Genomic DNA, 19120 nt, shown 5'->3' on the forward strand with positions numbered 1-19120 from the left:
AGGGAAGAGGGGAGCCTGCAACAAACCGCAAAGGGGGAAATAGGAAAAAGAAACAAAAAAAGGACAAGACGATTCCCTAAACGAAAAGTGTCAAAATTGCATTTTCCACAGACCCCAGATAGCTAGAGCATTGTTCAGACTATAATAGAGGAGGGTGATCCTAAGCTGCTGATTGGGGAAGGTGTACCCAGGAACCCCGTTACAGTACAGCTGTCTCCTATTGGGAGAGTTGGGGCTACTGGAACAGCAGCAGCTCCATCAAGTCTTCCCCTGCAGTCTCTGCTAGTACCTCATCCTCTTCAGCTCAGTGAGGAGGCGATCCTTTGGGAAGGGGAACAGTACTGGGAGGTGGGGCTCCTATATATCAAACATGGTCCAAAGCTTTGGGGGCTAGACAAGATGGTAACCTAGAGGTGGGGCCTCAAACGCAGATTAAGTCCAACGTGGAGGTACAGGTGGTTAATAATGGTGATAGGGTGCCTCTATGGGTTCCCCAAAGAGATGCTGTAAAGAAAGACAATGTGGTGCAGAATGCTTCCTCGCCCATAGTGGTTCTTACTTGGTTATTTGAGACTGAATCCGATCCGATAAATAGAGGAATTATTCTCAAACTTTTTTCCGAAATAGAGGCACTGAAGCTGTTAGAAAGCAGGGATATTTTAAATTTATTTATTTATTTTATTTAATGTATTTGTATAGCGCGGCTGACACCTTGCAGGTTTCCTGGCGCTGGAGAATACTCTTAACTGAGGAGAACAAGAACGGGTGGCAGGCGGATGGAGTTAGGGAAATAGCCAGGTCTTGATACGTTTCCTAAAGGGGAGGAGTTGTGAAATTTGGTGGATGTCAATGGGCAGACTGTTCCATAATTTAGCCGCTGCGACCCTGAAGGATCTGCCCCCAGTTCTGACTTTGTTATATTTAGGCACTTTTACCAGACAGGCTGAGGCAGAGCGCAGGGTTCTGTTAGGAATGTACCAAGAAAACAAGGCTTGCAGAGGTCTGGGGCCGACTCCATGCAGAGCCTTAAAAACTAGGCAAAGGGCCTTGAATGCCACACGCTGCTTCAGAGGTAGCCAATGTAGCTCAGCTAGGGCCGCTGTGGCCGAGGATCTCCTGGTCCAGCCAAGAGCTAGCTTAGCAGCGGCCGACTGAATTCTTTGAAGCCGATCCAGCAGCACAGCTGGAGACTCGAGTAACAGCGCGTTACAGTAGTCGAGGCGACTAAGAATAGTGCACCTGACTATCAATGCCCGAGCATGTGCGGGGAGGAGAGGCATAATTTTGCGCAGGGAACGCAAAAGGGCTGAGCAAGTCCCTACTGTTTTTGCAACCTGGGTTTCCATGCTAAGCTTGTTATTGAGCATGGCCCCTAGGTTGCGGACCGAGGTTACTGGCAGAGGTTTATCCGGTGTTTCTGGAGGCCAGAAATCGCTCGGGAATGGGCGAGGTATTCTATTTCCAGCGCAAAACAGAACCTCAGTTTTGGAGGAGTTAAATTGTAAGGAATTTTTGTGCAACCACCCAGCCGTCTCTCTTAGGCAGTCATGGAAGGATGTTAAAGGGATAGAGTCTTCTCCCTCCCAAGAGAGAATGAGCTGGGTGTCGTCAGCATAGTTGATCGTTTTTATCCTGTGGGACTTTATTAACGTGATCAAAGGTTTAAGATACACGTTAAAAAGAATGGGACTGATGGAGGAGCCCTGGGGAACTCCCTGGGGCACGGATGCAAATGCGGATTGGAATGGGGGGAGGGATACCGCCTGTCTCCTGTCCCGCAGGTAGGAGTGAAACCACAGCAGAGCCATGCCATCCACACCGGCCTCACCGAGTCTCTCCAACAGAGTCCTGTGGTTGACCGTGTCGAATGCGGCAGACAGGTCTAGCAGTATCAAAGCTACTGCCTGGCCCCTGTCTGCACGCATACGAAGATCCTCCATGGCTGTCAAGACAGCTGTTTCGGTGCCGTGGGCTGGGCGAAAACCGAATTGGAGGTCATCCAGGATGTGGTTCTGTTCCAGGTGAGTGGAAAGACAGGAGCTGACCCATCGTTCGGTGACTTTTGCTGGGAATGGCAGGAGGGAGATAGGCCGATAGTTTGACAAACAGTCAGGACTTAAGGAGGGCTTTTTCAGAAGCGGGGTAACAAGAGCCTGCTTCCATAGAGTTGGAACATATCCGCAATGCAAAGATTGGTTGCAGATTCTGCGCAGAGTGCCGAAGAGTTCGGTTCCAAAGCTTTTCCAGATTTTAGGAGGTAGAGGGTCAAGAGGGGAGCCCGAGGTGATTCCGAGCGCCAGTCTTTCAAACTCGGTTTCTGGAATGGGGGGGAATTCCCGCAACCTTACCATGGGGGGGGGGGACCTAAAAGCGTCGAGTCGTAGCTAGTGGTGCTAGCTCCCGGGCTATTGGGGCAGCCCAACGAGGGGGAGGTCTTCAGATTGTGGACAATGGTGTTGATTTTATCTATAAAAAATGCTGCAAGATTGTCACAGAGTGCTTGTGTAGGTGGCAGAGTCATTGTGGCACAGTCTGGGTGGGTTAGATTTTTAAGGATCTGAAAGATACTTTTAGAGCTGTTGGAGGCGTTGGCAATGGTTGAGCAAAAGTAGTTGGCTTTACTTTGCACAATAGCAGTTTTATATGCCCAAAGGTTATCTTTCCAGAGAGATTTGTTGGTGTCGGAGTAGCCTTGCCTCCATTTTCTCTCCGATTGTCTGCAGACTAATTTGAGGGCTCTCAAGGAGTCGTCAAACCAGGGGGCTGGTACTCTGCTCTTAGGTTTGCACTTTTTCTGAGGGACGAGGGAGTCCGAGGTATTGGAAATCACTGTGCAGAGGGTCTTGTAGTTGTCCTCCACAGATATAGAGGGGGAGAAGCTGTTTTCCACATTGAATACAGGGCCGGCCGATCTTAATTTGTCCAGAGCTTTCCAGTCTCTGTACAGAGCATCGGGAAAGGTGCTTTGTGGCGGCCTGCTGGCTCTGCTACCAGTTATGTGGAATTTGATAAGTGCATGGTCGGTCCAACACATAGGCAGGATGTCGCTTAGGTATACTAGCTGAGGGGAGGAGAAGATTAGGTCAAGTAGATGCCCTGCAGAATGGGTGGGTTTGTTGACCAGTTGGGAGAGTCCCATACTTTTACAAGAAAATGTGAATATTATTCAGCATGAGAATGTTTCCTTCTCCAGAGTTACCTTCTTCTCCTTGTTAGTGGACAATTTGGCCATACAGAACTGTGAGCACTTTTTAAAACGAGGGCTAGATATAATATCTGTATCAAATTCTGAGGAATATTCTACCATGTGTGTTACAATTTTGCACCCAAAAGCTCTGAGGGCCGGTAATTCTGTGGTGTTAGACGCTATGGGCCCTGACTTTGAGTACCCTTTGGGTAACGCCAAAAATATCATGGTCTCACTGAATAAAAAGGGACGCTTAATAAATCTGGTGCCTGATTCTGTATTTGCGCGTCAGGTCCCTAACACAGAAGATGATTTAGCCCAGTGGAGTTGGGTAGCAAAGGGAAACATCCTTTACAACCCAACTGTTACTCCGCACTACCATTACGACGCAACTTTTACAACGCAAGTCATTACAACGACTTGCGCTGGGGGTGTTCCAGGATACGGAATAGGTTCATTTACTATCCAACACCTTCCCTACTATCCACGGGAACTGGAGTTGGAATAGTAAATTAAACTATTCACTATCCAGCGTCCCCCAACACAAGTCGTTGTAACCAGGGCCGGACGGGCAGTTGTGTGTGCTGCCGAGCTAGGGAATAATTTCTCTGTTGTTTGGGCTTATTTCGTTGATGGGGACGTGCGTGTGCTTTGAAATAAAAAAAGCAAAACGAATTTCACTTTGCACACACAGGTCCCCATCAACGAAAGCATCCCTCTGCTCGGCAGGACACACAACTGCCCGGTAGCCAGTCCGGCCCTGGTTGTAACGACTTGCGTTGTAAAAGTTGCGTCGTAATGGCATGCGTTGTAACAGTATGCGTTGTAACGACGTACATCCGGTAGCAAAAGCCCTGAATGTCAACTGTCCAGATGTAGAAGGAAGAGCCCCTCTGAGGTAGCCGGGGTATACTGGAATATAGCTGGCTTGGGTCACAACGAGAAAAAATGTAACTTCTTAAAATCTTTAAATCCTCTGAATATATGCCTACAAGAGACCTGGTTGTGTAAAGATTTTGATTGTGATGATTTTTTCACTTTCTCTTGTTGTGCCAAGCACTTCTAAAGGGGAAATTCTAGGGGGGGGGGGGTCTCCATTCTGCTTAAGAATTCGATTAATTGGAATCAGAAAGTTTTTTACCATCCATCAAATCTCTGTATTTGCCTGAAGCAGGCATGTTTGGGAGAGTCTGGCAGGCCCACCTTCTTCCTAGTAGCAAATCCCTATATCCCCATGGGAAAAATTCCGAACGTCTATTGAGCCCCCATTAATGAGATAGCTACCATGGAAGAATGCCTATTAGTGGGAGATCTAAATGCAAAAATTCCAATTCTGCGCAGGAAATTTATGGTAACCCAGATAAAGAGGAAATCTGGCATATTCCTGACTTCTCTTTACCGGATAAAATAAAAACTGATAAATGGGGATTCCTCCTGCTTGATAGCATTAGAAGTGCAGACTTGGTCATTCTAAACGGGAGGATGCCAGTCGATAAAACAGCACAATTTACTTTCGCACACAAAGCCTATTGGACTATGTAGTTGTTTCCGATCAAATGTTTGGGGCCTGTGAAATTTAGAGGTTTCCCAGTCAGTATGGAGTGATCACAGTGTAATAAGCTTGACTTTGGCCTTTAATCTACCTGCACTGAATCAAGGGCACTTGTGCCAAGGCTCAGTGGTTTTTAATAAAGCTAATGGTCGTTCATTTTGGACGCAAAAAAATACCACAGAGGTAGGTGCGATTGTGAAGAAAACTTTTTCAGAACAGCAGGGCCATGTTTTTGCTAATATTATACAATTCTTTGAGGCCCAAATGAGGGTGCTGAAAAATTTAAGCTCAGATTCCACTGGTCCCCGTAGGGTAAATCAGGGCACCCCTTTTCTGAAGGCACTAAATCAAGAAATTAACCATTTAGTTCGAAAACAACATCAACAATTTTCCACGGGTATGCAACAAGAAATTAATCGCCTTAAGCGAGTTAGAAGCCGTTATAAACTCAGAGTAAAGAGAAACGAGATGGATGCTAAATGGATTTGGTTGAGGGAAGCCAAGAGAGCCAAAGATTCAAAAAAGTATTGGCCCTTGATTGCAGAATACTGTGATTCTAGACAGAGGGCACTCCCCATTCCGATCCCAGAAAGTGAGTGGGTGGACTATATTTACACAATTATTTAAACTTAACAGCTCAGTGCTTTTTCAGATGCCTGTAATAGAGGTCTCTGTCTTCATTGAATATGGTCCCCCGTCAACGGATGAAGTGATAGGCTATATAAAGAATGCCAGAACCTCCAGCACACAAGGACCGGATGGTATCCCAATGATACTAATTAAAAAAGAACCAGCTGCATGGGGAGCCTTTCTGGCGCCATTGTTTAACTCCTGTTTTCGAACGATTAGTATTCCCTCCTCTTGGAAGGGGAGTATTATAGTTCCGTTGTTCAAAAAGGTCACCTACCAGCTTTATACAGATTGCGCTGCTGGATGCTTCGGGCAAAGTATTTGCAAAAAGTATACTTCAGCATTTGCAGCAATCGGCCCATGATCAGAAAATCTTACCACCAGAACAGGCAGGTTTCAGAAAGAACCATGCAACACTGGATAACATCGTGGCTGTCCAGCCCATCGTAGAGAAATATCAATCAATCAATCAATCAGTGACACTTATAGAGCGCGCTACATACCCGTAGGGTCTCAAGGCGCTGCGGGGGGGGGGGGGGGGGTGCCGCTACTGCTCGAACAGCCAGGTCTTCAGCTTCTTCCTGAAGGAGAGGTGGTCTTGGGTCAGGCGCAGGTCGGTCGGTCGGGAGTTCCAGGTCTTGGCGGCCAGGTAGGAGAAGGACCTTCCTCCTGTAGTCGCTCTTCGGATGCGGGGGACGGCGGCGAGGGCGTGGTTGGCTGATCGGAGGTGGCGTTTGGGAGCGTAGAAGTTGATCCGGCTGTTGAGGTAGCTCGGGCCTTGGTCGTGTAGGGCTTTGTGTGCGTGGGTGAGGAGGCGGAAGGTGATTCTTTTGTTGACGGGGAGCCAGTGAAGGTCTCTCAGATGTCCGGTGATGTGGCTGGTTCGTGGGATGTCGAGGATGAGTCTGGCTGAGGCGTTCTGGATCCGCTGGAGTCTCTTCTGGAGCTTGGCGGTGGTACCGGCGTAGAGGGCGTTGCCGTAGTCCAGTCGGCTGGTGACGAGGGCCTGGGTGACGGTCTTCCTGGTCTCGGTGGGGATCCACCGGAAGATCTTCCGTAGCATGCGTAGGATGTTGAAGCACGCCGAGGAGACGTTGTTGACTTGCCTGGTCATGGAGAGGGAGGAGTCCAGGATGAAGCCCAGGTTGCGTGCATGGTCTGTCGGTTTGGGTGCGGTGCCCAGGGCGGGAGGCCACCAGGAGTCGTCCCAGGCGGAGGGGGAAGAGCCCAGGATGAGGACCTCCGTCTTGTCAGAGTTCAGTTTCAGGCGGCTGGTCGTCATCCACTCGGCTACCTCTTTCATCCCTTCGTGCAGGTTGGCTCTGGCGGAGGCGGGGTCGTTGGTCAGGGAGAGGATCAGCTGGGTGTCGTCGGCGTAGGAGATTATGCTGAGGTTGTGTTTGCGTACGATGGCCGCGAGGGGGCTCATGTAGACGTTGAAGAGGGTGGGGCTCAGAGATGATCCTTGAGGGACGCCGCAGATGACTTCGGAGGCCTCTGACTTGTACGGTGGTAGGCGGACTCTCTGTGTTCTTCCATCGAGGAAGGAGATGATCCATTCCAGCGCCTTGTCCTGGATTCCGATGTTGCTGAGGCGCTGTACTAGGGTGCGGTGGCAGACCGTGTCGAATGCCGCGGAGAGGTCTAGGAGGATGAGGGCCGCTGTTTCTCCATTGTCCATCAGGGCTCGGATGTCATCGGTGGCGGCGATGAGGGCGGTCTCGGTGCTGTGATTGGCTCGGAAGCCGGACTGTGAGGGGTCGAGGGATCCGTTCGTCTCGAGGAAGGCGGCCATCTGCTTGTTGACGGTCTTCTCGATGACTTTGGCTGGAAACGGGAGGAGCGAGATGGGGCGGTAGTTCTTGAGTTCGGTGGGGTCCGCTGTTGGTTTCTTGAGTAGAGCGCTGAGTTCGGCGTGTTTCCAGCTCTCAGGGAAGGTGGCGGTGTCGAAGGATGTGTTGATGATGTCTCGCAGGTGGGGTGCGATGACAGCGTCGGCCTTGTTGAAGACGTGGTGAGGGCAGGGGTCGGTCGGTGATCCGTAGTGGATGGAGTTCATCGTGCGGATGGTGTCTTCGGTGCTGATCGGGGTCCAGGCGTGGAGGGTGGTGGTGGGGGGTGATTGTTCGGTCATGGTGTGCGTTGGTTGGTTGTTGAAGCTGTTGTGTATGTCCGCGATCTTGTTGTGGAAGTATGAAGCGAGGGAGTTGCAGAGGTCTTGCGATGGGGTGATGTCGTTGTTTCCTGCGCTGGGGTTGGAAAGCTCTTTCACGATGTTGAAGAGTTCCTTGCAGTTGTGTGCGTTGTTGTCCAACCGTTCCTTGAATGCTGTTTTCTTGGCGGCGCGGATCAGCTGGTGGTGCTTCCGGGTGGCAAGCTTGAAGGAGGTCCTGTTGTCCGGTGTGGGTTCCCTTCTCCAGACTTTCTCGAGGGCTCGGCAGTTCTTCTTGGAGCTCTTGAGTTCGTCGGTGAACCACGGGGCTTTCTTGCTTCCGGGTCTGCTGGGCGGGGTCCTCAGCGGGGCGAGCTCGTCCGCGCAGATGCTGATCCACTTCGTGAGGTTGTCGGCGGCCTGGCTGGGGTTCGCTGAGCTGGCAGGAGGGTGCTGGCTCAGGGAGGTGGCGAGCTGGTCTGCTGTGATCTTGTTCCAGCTTCTGCGGGCGGCCTGTTCCTGGTGGTGGTGGGTCGTCGTTCTCTTGAAGGTGAAGTGGACGCAGCTGTGGTCCGTCCATTGAAGCTCTGTGGCGTGGCTGAAGTCGATGTCTGTGCTGGAAGAGAAGACTGCGTCGAGTGTGTGTCCGGCGAGGTGGGTGGGGGTGGACACCAGTTGCTTGAGTCCCAGGTTGGCGAGGTTGTCCAGCAGGGTGGTGGTGTTGCGGTCGTTGTTGTTCTCCAGGTGGAAGTTGAGGTCCCCCAGGAGGATGTAGTCAGCGGAGGGGAGGGCATGCGGGCTGACGAAGTCGGCGATGTCCTCGCTGAATTGTGTGCGTGGTCCAGGGGGTCGGTAGATCAGGGTGCCTCTGAGGGTGGTGTTCGGGTTGGTGTGGATCTGGAAATGCAGGTGTTCGGCGGTGGTCAGGGTGTTGTCGGTGCTGGTCGTGAGACGGATGGTGTTCTTGTGGATGATGGCGATGCCTCCTCCCATCTGGTTGGCGTTGCGGTCCCTCCGGACGATCTTGTAGCCCTCTGGGATAGCGATGGCGATGTCGGGAGCTGAAGAGGCGTTCATCCAGGTCTCCGTGAGGAAGGCAACGTCAGGGGCTGTGGCGTCTAGGAGGTCCCAGAGTTCGATGGCGTGTCTGTGGACGGAGCGGGTGTTGAGCAGGATGCACTTGAGGTGGGTGCTGCTGGTGTTCGACTTGGCGGGTGCTGGTGTGAGGCAGGTCCGGATGCAGGTGAATTTGCAGGCGTGGCAGCTGAAAGGTCCGTGGGTGCGTCGTGGAGTGGCTTGATGGCATTCTGGGAGTCGGCCGGAGTTGAGAGCGATGAGGGTGGCGGCGGAGTACGTCAGGCGGGTCGGTCGGGGTCTTCGGGGGCCAGGGGTCCTGGCGCTGGTCGCGTTCCGGTCGCGGACGGGCGCAGACGGGCTTACCTTTGGCGCGCCTTCGGCGCACAATCGGCGCGCCCGCTGCGCGTGACCGCTGCGCGTTCGCACGGTCGCCATATAAAGGCGAAGTGCGCGGGTGGGCGGAGCCGCTGGGAGGCGGGAGCGGGGAGGGAACAGAAGGAAAAAAGGGGCGGGGTCTGCGGTGGTGGCGGGAAGCGGGGAGCAGGGAGGGAAGACGGAGGGCGGCGAGGTAGGCAGGCAAACAGGAAGGACGCAAGCTGAAAAATAAACAGGCACTAATGGGAAACAAAAAACGCTAACACGGGCAAGAATACAGTTGAACAAGCACAAATGGCGGACAAAACAAAAACTAAGAAAAACGCTAACACGGGCAAGAATACAGTTGAACAAGCACAAATGGCGGTCAAAACAAAACAAAGCAAACGGCAACAGAGTCAGCCGGCGGCGAGGCAGGCAGCGCGGCAGGGACAAGGCTGAGGGGCACACGCAGCAGCTGGTGGCCGTGCGGCGCGGGGGTGTCCCACAAGTATACGTCTTCTCACAAAGCATGTTAGTCTATGCAGCATTTATTGATTTCCCCACGGCATTTGATAAAGTGGATCGTCAGACGCTGTGGAGAAAGCTTTCCCATCTTGGTATGCCATACCACCTCTTGGGCCTTATAATAGAATTACAAGTGATGTCAAGTGATGATGGGAGGCTTGCTGGGGTTATCTTGTAGGATTAAGACATATAACGGTCTTAAGCAGGGTTGCCTGTTGGCCCCTCTTTTGTTTTCCTTTTAGATATATATATATGACCTCCCTGGCAAATTAAACTCAGTGAGGGGGGATACCCCTAGAATTGGTACAATGTCCATTGGTTCTCTACTATATGCAGATGATGTTGCAATTTTCGATTTAACTCCTACTGGCTTGCAGCGTTGTCTAGATGCCCTGGCCAAATATGCGGAGGACCATCTTCTGAAAATCGCCATTGCTAAAAGCAAAATTTTAGGTTTTCGCAAGAAAGGTCTCAGAATAAAGAAAGGGTATAAGTGGTTGTTGGGGCAGGAAGAACTTGAATTGGTCAATTCGTATCGGTATCTGGGGAAGGTTTTTTCAAAAAACAGGCGAGACTCAGAGCATAGCAAACAGTGTGTTGGTAAGGCTGCCACCCAGGCTGGAGCTTTAAACAGATTTTATAAAACTTGTGGGAGATGCCATTTTAATCATGTTCTGTCAGTATTTAAGGTTAAAATCCCTCCTACATTAATATATCCAGTAGAAGTACTGGACGGGAATTACTGGCTTGCCCTTGATAAGGCTGAAGGCCGTTTTTTCCGCCAAATTTGTAATTTAAATTCTTTGGCTGCCCCACATGTTCTACGCTTGGAATTCAATCCAGTCTCTTCTTATACTTCATCCTTGGCAGCGGTCCTGAGGTGGGGGAACTCCCACTTTTGGGGGGATGAGGGCACCCTCAGGGCAGCCTTGAAGATGGAAATCTTTGTTGAACTAAAAGATAAATCAGGTTTCTTCAGATCCTTTGCCTATGCAAATGACTCATTTGGGCTTAGTTTAAATTGTGATTCACCCATGCCAAAGGCTGTTCTACGCTTGGAATTCCATCTAGTAGTTATAATGGGGTTTACCCGTAGCCCTCAGAACCTGGGTCCTAAAGTGATACAAGAATAGTGGTTCTGTTGGGATTGAGGCAATTTCTTTGTGTGTCTATATAAATAGTGAGTGACTTCATAAATTATAGGAAACCATTCTACCCATAGATCATAAAGACACAACACCATTTCTTAGAAATTAAGTACTTTTAGTTATTTTGCAGGTATTAATACCATGTATGATATAGCTGTCCAAAACAAAAAGCAAGGATAGAGAATCGTACATATAGTGAAACCATTTCAGTGACTGGAAGTAATGCGTGTCGCGTGGTTTATACAAGGATCAAAACACATAATATAAACAATACTGGAGAACATAGAAAATCATCTGTCCATATGTGTTACATTGGTCACAACAAAATGTATTCTTTTGTTCAAAATGTTGTAACTTTTCGTGGACGGATTGATGTGAGTAACGTCGACGTTTCGACCCTAAGAAGGGGTGCACAGTTAATTGCATCCGGGGCGGGTCTTCATCAGGACAAAGAGGGCCGGACAGCCTGGAATTGAAGAAAGTAATAGCGTTGACTTGATGCTACAAAGGTGTCAGCCGACACCTATCTTCGGTTTCTTTGAATTGATCTTCCAATGGATGAATATAGTTGACTTCACCAGCCGGTGAAGTATGTGTGGAGCGTCGCACAGGTGATCACTTCATAAGCTTGCAAGAAGACGTCCTAATCGATCCTCTTGTGACGATGCTCTGCTTTTTTTATTTGGACAGCTATATCATACATGGTATTAATACCTGCAAAATAACTAAAAGTACTTAATTTCTAAGAAATGGAATTCCATCTAGTCTCTTTTTATACTTCATCCTTGGCAGCGGTCCTGAGGTGGGGGAACTCCCTTTTTTGGGGGGATGAGGGCACCCTCAGGGCCGCCTTGAAGATGGAAATCTTTGTTGAACTAAAAGATAAATCAGCTTTCTTCAGATCATTTGCCTACGCAAACGACTAATTTGGGCTTAGTTTAAATTGTGATTCACCCATGCCAAAGCCTGTATTGAAGTCATTCCTAAAGAAGTCCGTAAGCACGATTAGTACGGTAAGAGACACAGCCTTAAGTCAACCTAAAGCCCACAATGAGGTGATCTGAGTGAGTGTGACGGAGAGTAGACCCCAGCCCTATCTTTCATGGAATGTCCCACATGGAATTAGAAGGTTGATACTACTCTTAAGAACCAACCTGTTGCCCTTGAGAGAATTGACAGGCATTTGGGAAAAAACTCCTAGAGAGGAGAGAATCTGTGAATTGTGCTTTTCTCAAATTCAGGATCTTAATCACGTGCAATTTGTGTGTCTGGAACTTCTAAGGTCAAGGCACATGTTTTTTAAGACCCTCATTTATCAAATCTAATATTCATTCTGATCAGGGGGCACAATCTTATGTCTTGTCCCCACCAAATTAAATGGTTTGCCAAAGAATATTTCAATTTTTAAAAACATTTCTGGCCATTTATTAGGAAATTCTTAAGGAGTTTAGTTGGCATGAGTAATATTTGTTGGTTGGCCGATGTAGAGTTTTGTATCCTTTACAAAGTATGTTTTTCTTTCTTTTCTCTGTTTTTATTTATTGGTGTATTTTAAAAAAAATGTATTTAAAGTATGTTTTTTACTGTACTGGTGTACTTTTGTGGACCTCCGCAGGAGTTCCGTAACAAATAAAAGCTAAATTGAATTGATGTGAAAAATACAAATTAAAAAAAGCTCAGACTATTCAAATAATAAAGACCTTAAAGGAAATTATATTTGGAGTTCCAGACACATGTTTATTCCGGGTCAGATTCTCTCTTTTAGTAGAAAGTTTAGGTCAAAACTGCTTGAAGCCATTGCCTGGAAAATTAAAATTCTTGTCTTGCTTTTGGTCTTCCAGCCAAGGTTCAGCAGGAGATTGATGATGTGGTTGGTCCCGGGCGCCTTCCCAGCATTGATGATCGATTGAAGATGACATACACAAATGCTGTGATTTTGGAGATACAACGCTTTGTTGACATAGTGCCTATGGCTCTTCCACACTCCATTACTCGGGACACAGAGTTTTATGGCTACAGTATTCCAAAGGTATGAAATTCATTTGTGCAATAATATTTTTGGTGTCAGGAGGTCCTGCAGGAGGTCAAATGATTGGTTATTGATGCAGTGCAATTTAGATAGTGTTGTATTATGTTATTGTAAATGTAAATTGTATTTATGTGGGCATTACTACTGACAAGGCATTAAATTGCTTTGTAGCGAGTAGCACACTAGTCCGTAACCCAAGCATAGAGGTAAAAAAGTAGTAGGTTGGTAATATATGTTTCCTTTTCTGTGTAGAATTAGTTGTTATTTTTGTACTGTTAAGCTCTCAAGCATTTACTCTTCTATTTTGAGTAGGAATGCATTATTTGAAGGTTATTAATACATGGAACATGTAAAATGTTATTGGGAGTGGTTGTGATGTGTGCCTGTTAGCGGGATGAATCGGATAGAAAAGAAGGAAGAGTTTGAAAAGCATGTTTGGGAGCCAATAGGGGACAGAAAGGTGTGGGTGAGTGAGAGAGTGGAGGGAAAGGAAATGTGTTTATTTTTTTAAATTTTATTTAATGTATTTTTGGTGTATTTCTAATATTTTATATTTATTTATTTTTGTATGTATATATGATTTTATACGTTTTTAATAAAAAGTAAATATATTGATTGTATATAGACATACACACATCTAAATATATACATATATATGAAGACCCATAAGCTTTATAGATAGGCTCTCATTGAGATGTCGGGCCAGACATTGTTTCTGTTAGGGAACCACATACCGAATTACTGCATACTGAATTAGGATGCGACCGCACATGGTGCTGTTGCAAACTTCCAGTTTACAATAGGAGCTGGTGCGGCAGTCCGAAACTGCATTCAGCACAAGTTCCCATTGTAAAATTGAAGTTTTTGCACAGCCCTGCACCGTGTGCAGGCACCTCATGGTGCCTTGCATATGATGCAGGGATGTGAAGGGGGGCAGGGCCTCAACTGGATGGCCAAGGGAGGAAGGGGGCCCTGCTAGAAGCCCCCAAAGTTGCTCTCCGACACCCTTTCCATGTCGGAAAGGCTGACATGGAAAGGCTGTCGGAACCCGACATCATAATCCCGACGGCGAAAATGCCATTCTATAGGGATTATGAATGCCTTCCAATTGACCAACAGGCTCCTTGAGCCCATCGGAACCCAGTCGGTTTCCCCGGCCTGTTTACACTCCGACCACCGACATTATAATTCGGCCGTCGGATTTTATATCTACCATGTCGGTCAGAGGCTGATTAACCAACATCGTAAGTAGGCCCATAGTCATATTTCTGTCTAAGTATGAACCAATATACATATATATTTGTATTATATACATGGTGTAGTATTTAAAAAAATATGGAAAACGAGTAAGAAAAAACAGCCACATTTGACAATGCTTATACCCAGAGCCAACAACTGAGTTGCACCTTACAATGAGTTATCATTGTATACCAACTTTACAGCAATTCCTGTCGTAAAATATAAGGAATGAAAAATGGGTATGAAGGAAAACCATCTATTTCTGAACGCTCAACTGACCAGAGGCCTCCTGACCATACAAAAGTCAGCAGCAAAGCATACCCTCAACCCCCCACCCTGCACTTGCATCACCCTGCACCTCAATGAACTCCAGTTGCCCCAATCCACGAACAAGCATTCTTCAAATTCCTCATGGACATATACACAGCCTTACACAATATTTGCCCCACGTCCCTCAACAACTGCATAAACTTCCATAAACCTATCAGACACCTTTGCTCGGCCGTACTCCTCCTCATATATACCCCCTACATACACATGAGTTACCAGCCCCCCATTAGAGTGGAGGAGTGTCCCCACCCCAGCTGCATTGCAGCAAAAGTGTAAAATAAAATGGCAGCAAAACAGATTACCATTTTATTTTTCACTGGTCCCAGCCTGAGCTGTGTTTGAAGGCAGGGCCATTGCCCAAACAGCATTGGGAATTGGAGAGGGGAGCTTGCTCAGGCTCCAGAAGGATTTGTGCGGACTACAATCAATATGAGGAAGCATGGTAAAGGTAAGTACATTTTCCATTCTATTTTTGCCAATTTGGCCCACTGACAGCCTTGATTCCAGAGCCTAGTCACGATCCATTATAAAATCTGTTAACATTCCATGACTGAGAGCTTTTGAATTTGAGCCTAAAGACATTGTGATTTATTACAGTGCCTGGTACTGGTTTAGCGCTCGGCTCGATGGCCCTCTAATGTTGAGGGTCACCGCTCACCAATGCAATCTACCTTGCACAACTGAAGTACCTCCTCAGTAAAGAACTAAAGACCTGGCATTTCACCTAGCCCTTCCTCAGACAAATACACATAGCGTACCAATGTACACAATAAACTGAGTTTAAGAACAGTTGTTATTTGCACACCTTCGAATTTGTGGTTACCCATTGTAGGAAACAGGCTCTTTATGTAGTATTTAAAAACTAGATGTACTGTGCAGACTCCAAGTATTCCAGTACGAGTGGACAGGGGCTTACGCTAGCAATCCCAAGGTGTTCTTTTACGGGGCAAGGTGGTCGAGCTGTGTTAGGTTTATCAGAGAGAAGTGTTAGACATAAACAAATACACATACACACAATAGTCAATAAATAAAGCACACAACTCAATAAGGAGAGCCACACCAATTTATAAAAATAACGCGTATCTTTATATATATTGCGGCACAAGAATCAATACGCTCACGTAAGTACTTTTTTCAAGTGAAATACATTTGCATTTAAACAGTTGATAAGTAGTGCATTTTTCAGAGGCTCTGATGTTATCCTATGGAACAAAAAAACAAAAATGGCATACACAATTTTTGCAGTAACTTATGAGACCAACCTCCGGGACTTGAGGTGAGAATGAGACAAGGTCCAAGGCAGCACCAGCATGTCACCTCCAGTGGCATGAGGGCAACCAGGTGCAGTGGTGCAAAACATCATTGGGTGCCCAATGCACGTCTACAGAGATCGATCCTCGTGAACAGATGATGCAGTGTTGGACTGGGAGACAGGTTGGGATGAACCAGCAGAGGGGCTCAGACCTCATGATGCTCGGGGACGGGGGATATCTTTGGTCCTCTTCTCCATGGGCCAGGAGCAACAGGTAGAGAGGTGAATTTTGGCATCAGGTTTTCATCACCAGGAGCGGTCATGGTAGATGGGGCATGTGAACAGATGTGGCAGGCGACGTCCACAGCGGGGTAACCACAGGTGGGCTTTGGGTCTGGAGAGTCGGGGGAACACATTGGCAGTGTTTGGCCACTTCAGCTTGGGCTAGTCAGCTCGGTGCAGTGGTGCTTTCGGGAGTCAGGTTTTCTCAGTCTTGGAGGATCACAGCTTAGTCTTCGACACCTGCAAGATGCAGGGGAACAGTTCCACTGCTTCATGGGAGTTCCTGTGTCTTTGGAGATGCGTTGGCAGTTCCTCCCAAGCTTTGAAGGATCAACAGCTTGCAGGGCGAGATGACTCTGGCGCTATTGTCGAGAATAGGCGAACAGGCCGGCAGGGCTGATGTCAAGTCATTTGCTTCTTCTGCAGTCTTTAATTTCATGGCTCTTTGGCCTGTCTTCTTTTGGGTGGCAGGATCGGATTCTTTGGTGCCAGAGTCTCACCTAAATAGTGAATTTAGAGGTATTAGTGGAGTGCAAGGTAGTAGCCAATGGGCTACCTACCTTGAGGTTAGTACGTCCCCTTTATGACCACTTTTTGGGGAGGCGGTTTTAACCCTATCCTAGAATTCCTGATTTTTCCATCACCAAGGTGGCTGACTTTGAACAATTGCCCCTTTCCCCCTGTCCAGGTACCAAATGGCTCTGGACAAAGGGAGTTGGCTTCTTCTCTGTATGCCCTTTGAAGCTCCCCTGCCTTGGAATGCTAATCTGCAGGTCATCTGGTGGGAGGAGGTAAAAACACCCCCTGCTTGAGCAGACTTGGTTTGTGGCCCTCCTGACAGCAAAGGCCCTCACCCTTGAGGGTCGGAAGCTCTTCTCTGGAGGCAGGTTGGTGAAAACCAGTCAGTCAGTACACCAGTAGCTGGTAGGTGGTTTTCAGGGGGCACCTCTAAGGTGCCCTCTTTTTGCATGTATTACTAAATCAAGGCCCTCACCCTTGAGGGTCGGAAGCTCTTCTCTGGAGGCAGGTTGGTGAAAACCAGTCAGTCAGTACACCAGTAGCTGGTAGGTTTTCAGGGGGCACCTCTAAGGTGCCCTCTTTTTGCATGTATTACTAAATCAGACACTGACATCAGTGTGGGTTTATTAATACAAAATGGGACCAAACATCCCAATTTTCAGTGAAGCCAAAATGTAGCTCGGGAGCTCGTTTTCACTAGTGTCCAGCCCATGCTTTAAAATTGCCTCCTTGATCAGTTTTACTGCCAGTAATGGAACTGACCAGCAACTGGACATATCCACTCATGCAGATATGCCCGCACATGCAGTACGGTGCACCCTGCCTTAGGGCTGTAAAGCCTGCTGTAGGGGTGACTTACTTATACTTCATGCATTTTCGCCAGGCTTGGCTCACAAGCTGTGTGCCATGTCGTATTTTCACTTTTGTCTGCAGTGGCAGTTTACATGATCTTGGTGAGGGGTCTCTTAGGGTGGCACAATTTGTGCGCAGCCCTTGGGGACCCTCTTTAGTACCTCAGGCCCTAGGTTCCAGCGGTACCATTTACTATGGATTTTCAGAGTGTAATAAAGGTACTGCCAACTGGATTAGCAAGTGCACAGTTTTGGAAAATTGATCTGGCGCTGGGGGCCTGGTTAGCAGGAACCCAGTGTGCTTCCAGTTGATAACACATCAACTACCAGGCAAAAAGTGGGGGTGACCATGTCGAAAAGGGCACTTTCCTACACGCATACTATCATGCACTTCAGAGGGCATTCTTCAAAACATCTTCTTTCAGGCATACTGGTTTACATTTGGAATCCACAAATATAAAGAAATTCAATTGGTAGTAACACATGTGTTGCTAGTCTGTGTTCCCACACATCTCCAGATGAAATTTTGTACCCAATATGCAGGGGCGTAGCTTAGTCAGTAAGCCTGGGGGGTTGTGAGCTTTAGATTTTCCAACAATCAGGCTGCCATAAAATGTTAAACAACATTACACAACAAGCTAGATGCATGAGAGGTGTTTAAGTGGCAGTGGAAAGAGAGAGGAGTGCGGATTGGTAGGAATACTAAGAGAAAAAGCACAATATTTTGTAAAATAATAACCAACAGTTTTTAGGACTTTCAAAACAGAGAGGGAGAGAGTGTGTGCGTTTTTGTCAGTGTGCATGTAAATATTGCTGGTGAAATCCAACAGACATCTCATCATGCTCTACTGCAAGCACATGTACCCAACAATTTATCGGAAAATCAATTTGTTAGGGTGGTGTAATACCCCAAACATCCCGCCATGAAGCTACACCTCTGCCAACATTTGTGGCTGTGTTTAGTGACTGTGACACAAAATAACCAAAAACACGATCTGGAGTCATCAAATTTCACACAGCAAAATAAACACTTTTTTTTAAATGTAGGTAAGTGTGGAGTTTGGGCCCTAGCTTAGCTGCCACTTAGACAAACTAACCATGCATAGACATTTCGGAGAACTAGACACTTAAAGGAGCCCGAAGTGGTGTGATTTGTGTAATTCTTACAGGTTGTTTTTTTCCTAGAAGACCTAGCAAACCTTAAACTTAGGCTAAAACACACCTTTTCCTCACTTTTATGTGAAGCAAAGGTCCGTAATCTAAGGGGATCTGCAAATGTCCTACCACCCAGCGTTCCTATGTGTCTCCCGTTAACATGATATGGGCCTTGTTCCAGTGACAGGAAATTGCCCACAGCATAACTTGGACAGCTCATTTTTTTCCACTCAAAACTGACTCTTTTATTTTCACTGTGTTTCAATGCGGGTTAGCTGTGTATTTTGGAAACACACCCAACCCAGAGGACTACAGCTGTCTCTTATAGAGGTTCACAGCTAGGAGGAAAAATATTTAAGGAGAAAAAATCTCTGTTAGCACCCTGTGTAGATCTTGATTGATGATGTAGATTGTGCTGATAATAATCAGTGAGCACCAAGCTTTCCCTGAAATGAGGATGGCAAAAAGAGTAAAGGAGATTAATAGGTTCTGTGTCGGATTATCCAAAAGGAAGTTGTTCAAAAATGCTTAAAGGACAAATAACAATTAAAATTGCTAAAGATACACTAAGTAGCCAAAAAGGAAACATTTGTAAGGAATGATCAAAATCTGCTGAATAATATGAGGAACAAAATTGCATAACAAGGGGGCATTGAGCATCAGGAAAAATCACAGAACAAAATGCTTGCAACACATGTATATATATATATATATATATATATATATATATATATATATATATATATATTTTTTTTTTTTTTCTTTTTCCGCCGTGAGGCGAATCGTGTCTGTTGGAGGGGCAGGGTGTCTGCCAATAAAACACTTGTAAAATCAG

The 19120-nt window shown here is 47.1% G+C and overlaps 1 protein-coding gene across 2 annotated transcripts in view; it reads left to right on the forward strand.

Moving 5' to 3' along the window:
* The window catches only part of LOC147692501 (cytochrome P450 2G1-like), a 591635-nt gene that overhangs the window by 455608 nt on the left and 116907 nt on the right, over positions 1-19120 (forward strand). For both annotated transcript variants that reach the window (XM_086938711.1, XM_086938712.1), the window contains exon 8: positions 12470-12657. In XM_086938711.1, the coding sequence (XP_086794837.1) occupies positions 12470-12657 (188 nt within the window). The remainder of the gene's footprint in view (positions 1-12469; positions 12658-19120) is intronic.

This window comes from Lissotriton vulgaris, chromosome 9 (genome assembly GCF_964263255.1).
Source record: "Lissotriton vulgaris chromosome 9, aLisVul1.2, whole genome shotgun sequence".
In the NCBI taxonomy this organism is placed as follows: Eukaryota; Metazoa; Chordata; class Amphibia; order Caudata; family Salamandridae; genus Lissotriton; species Lissotriton vulgaris.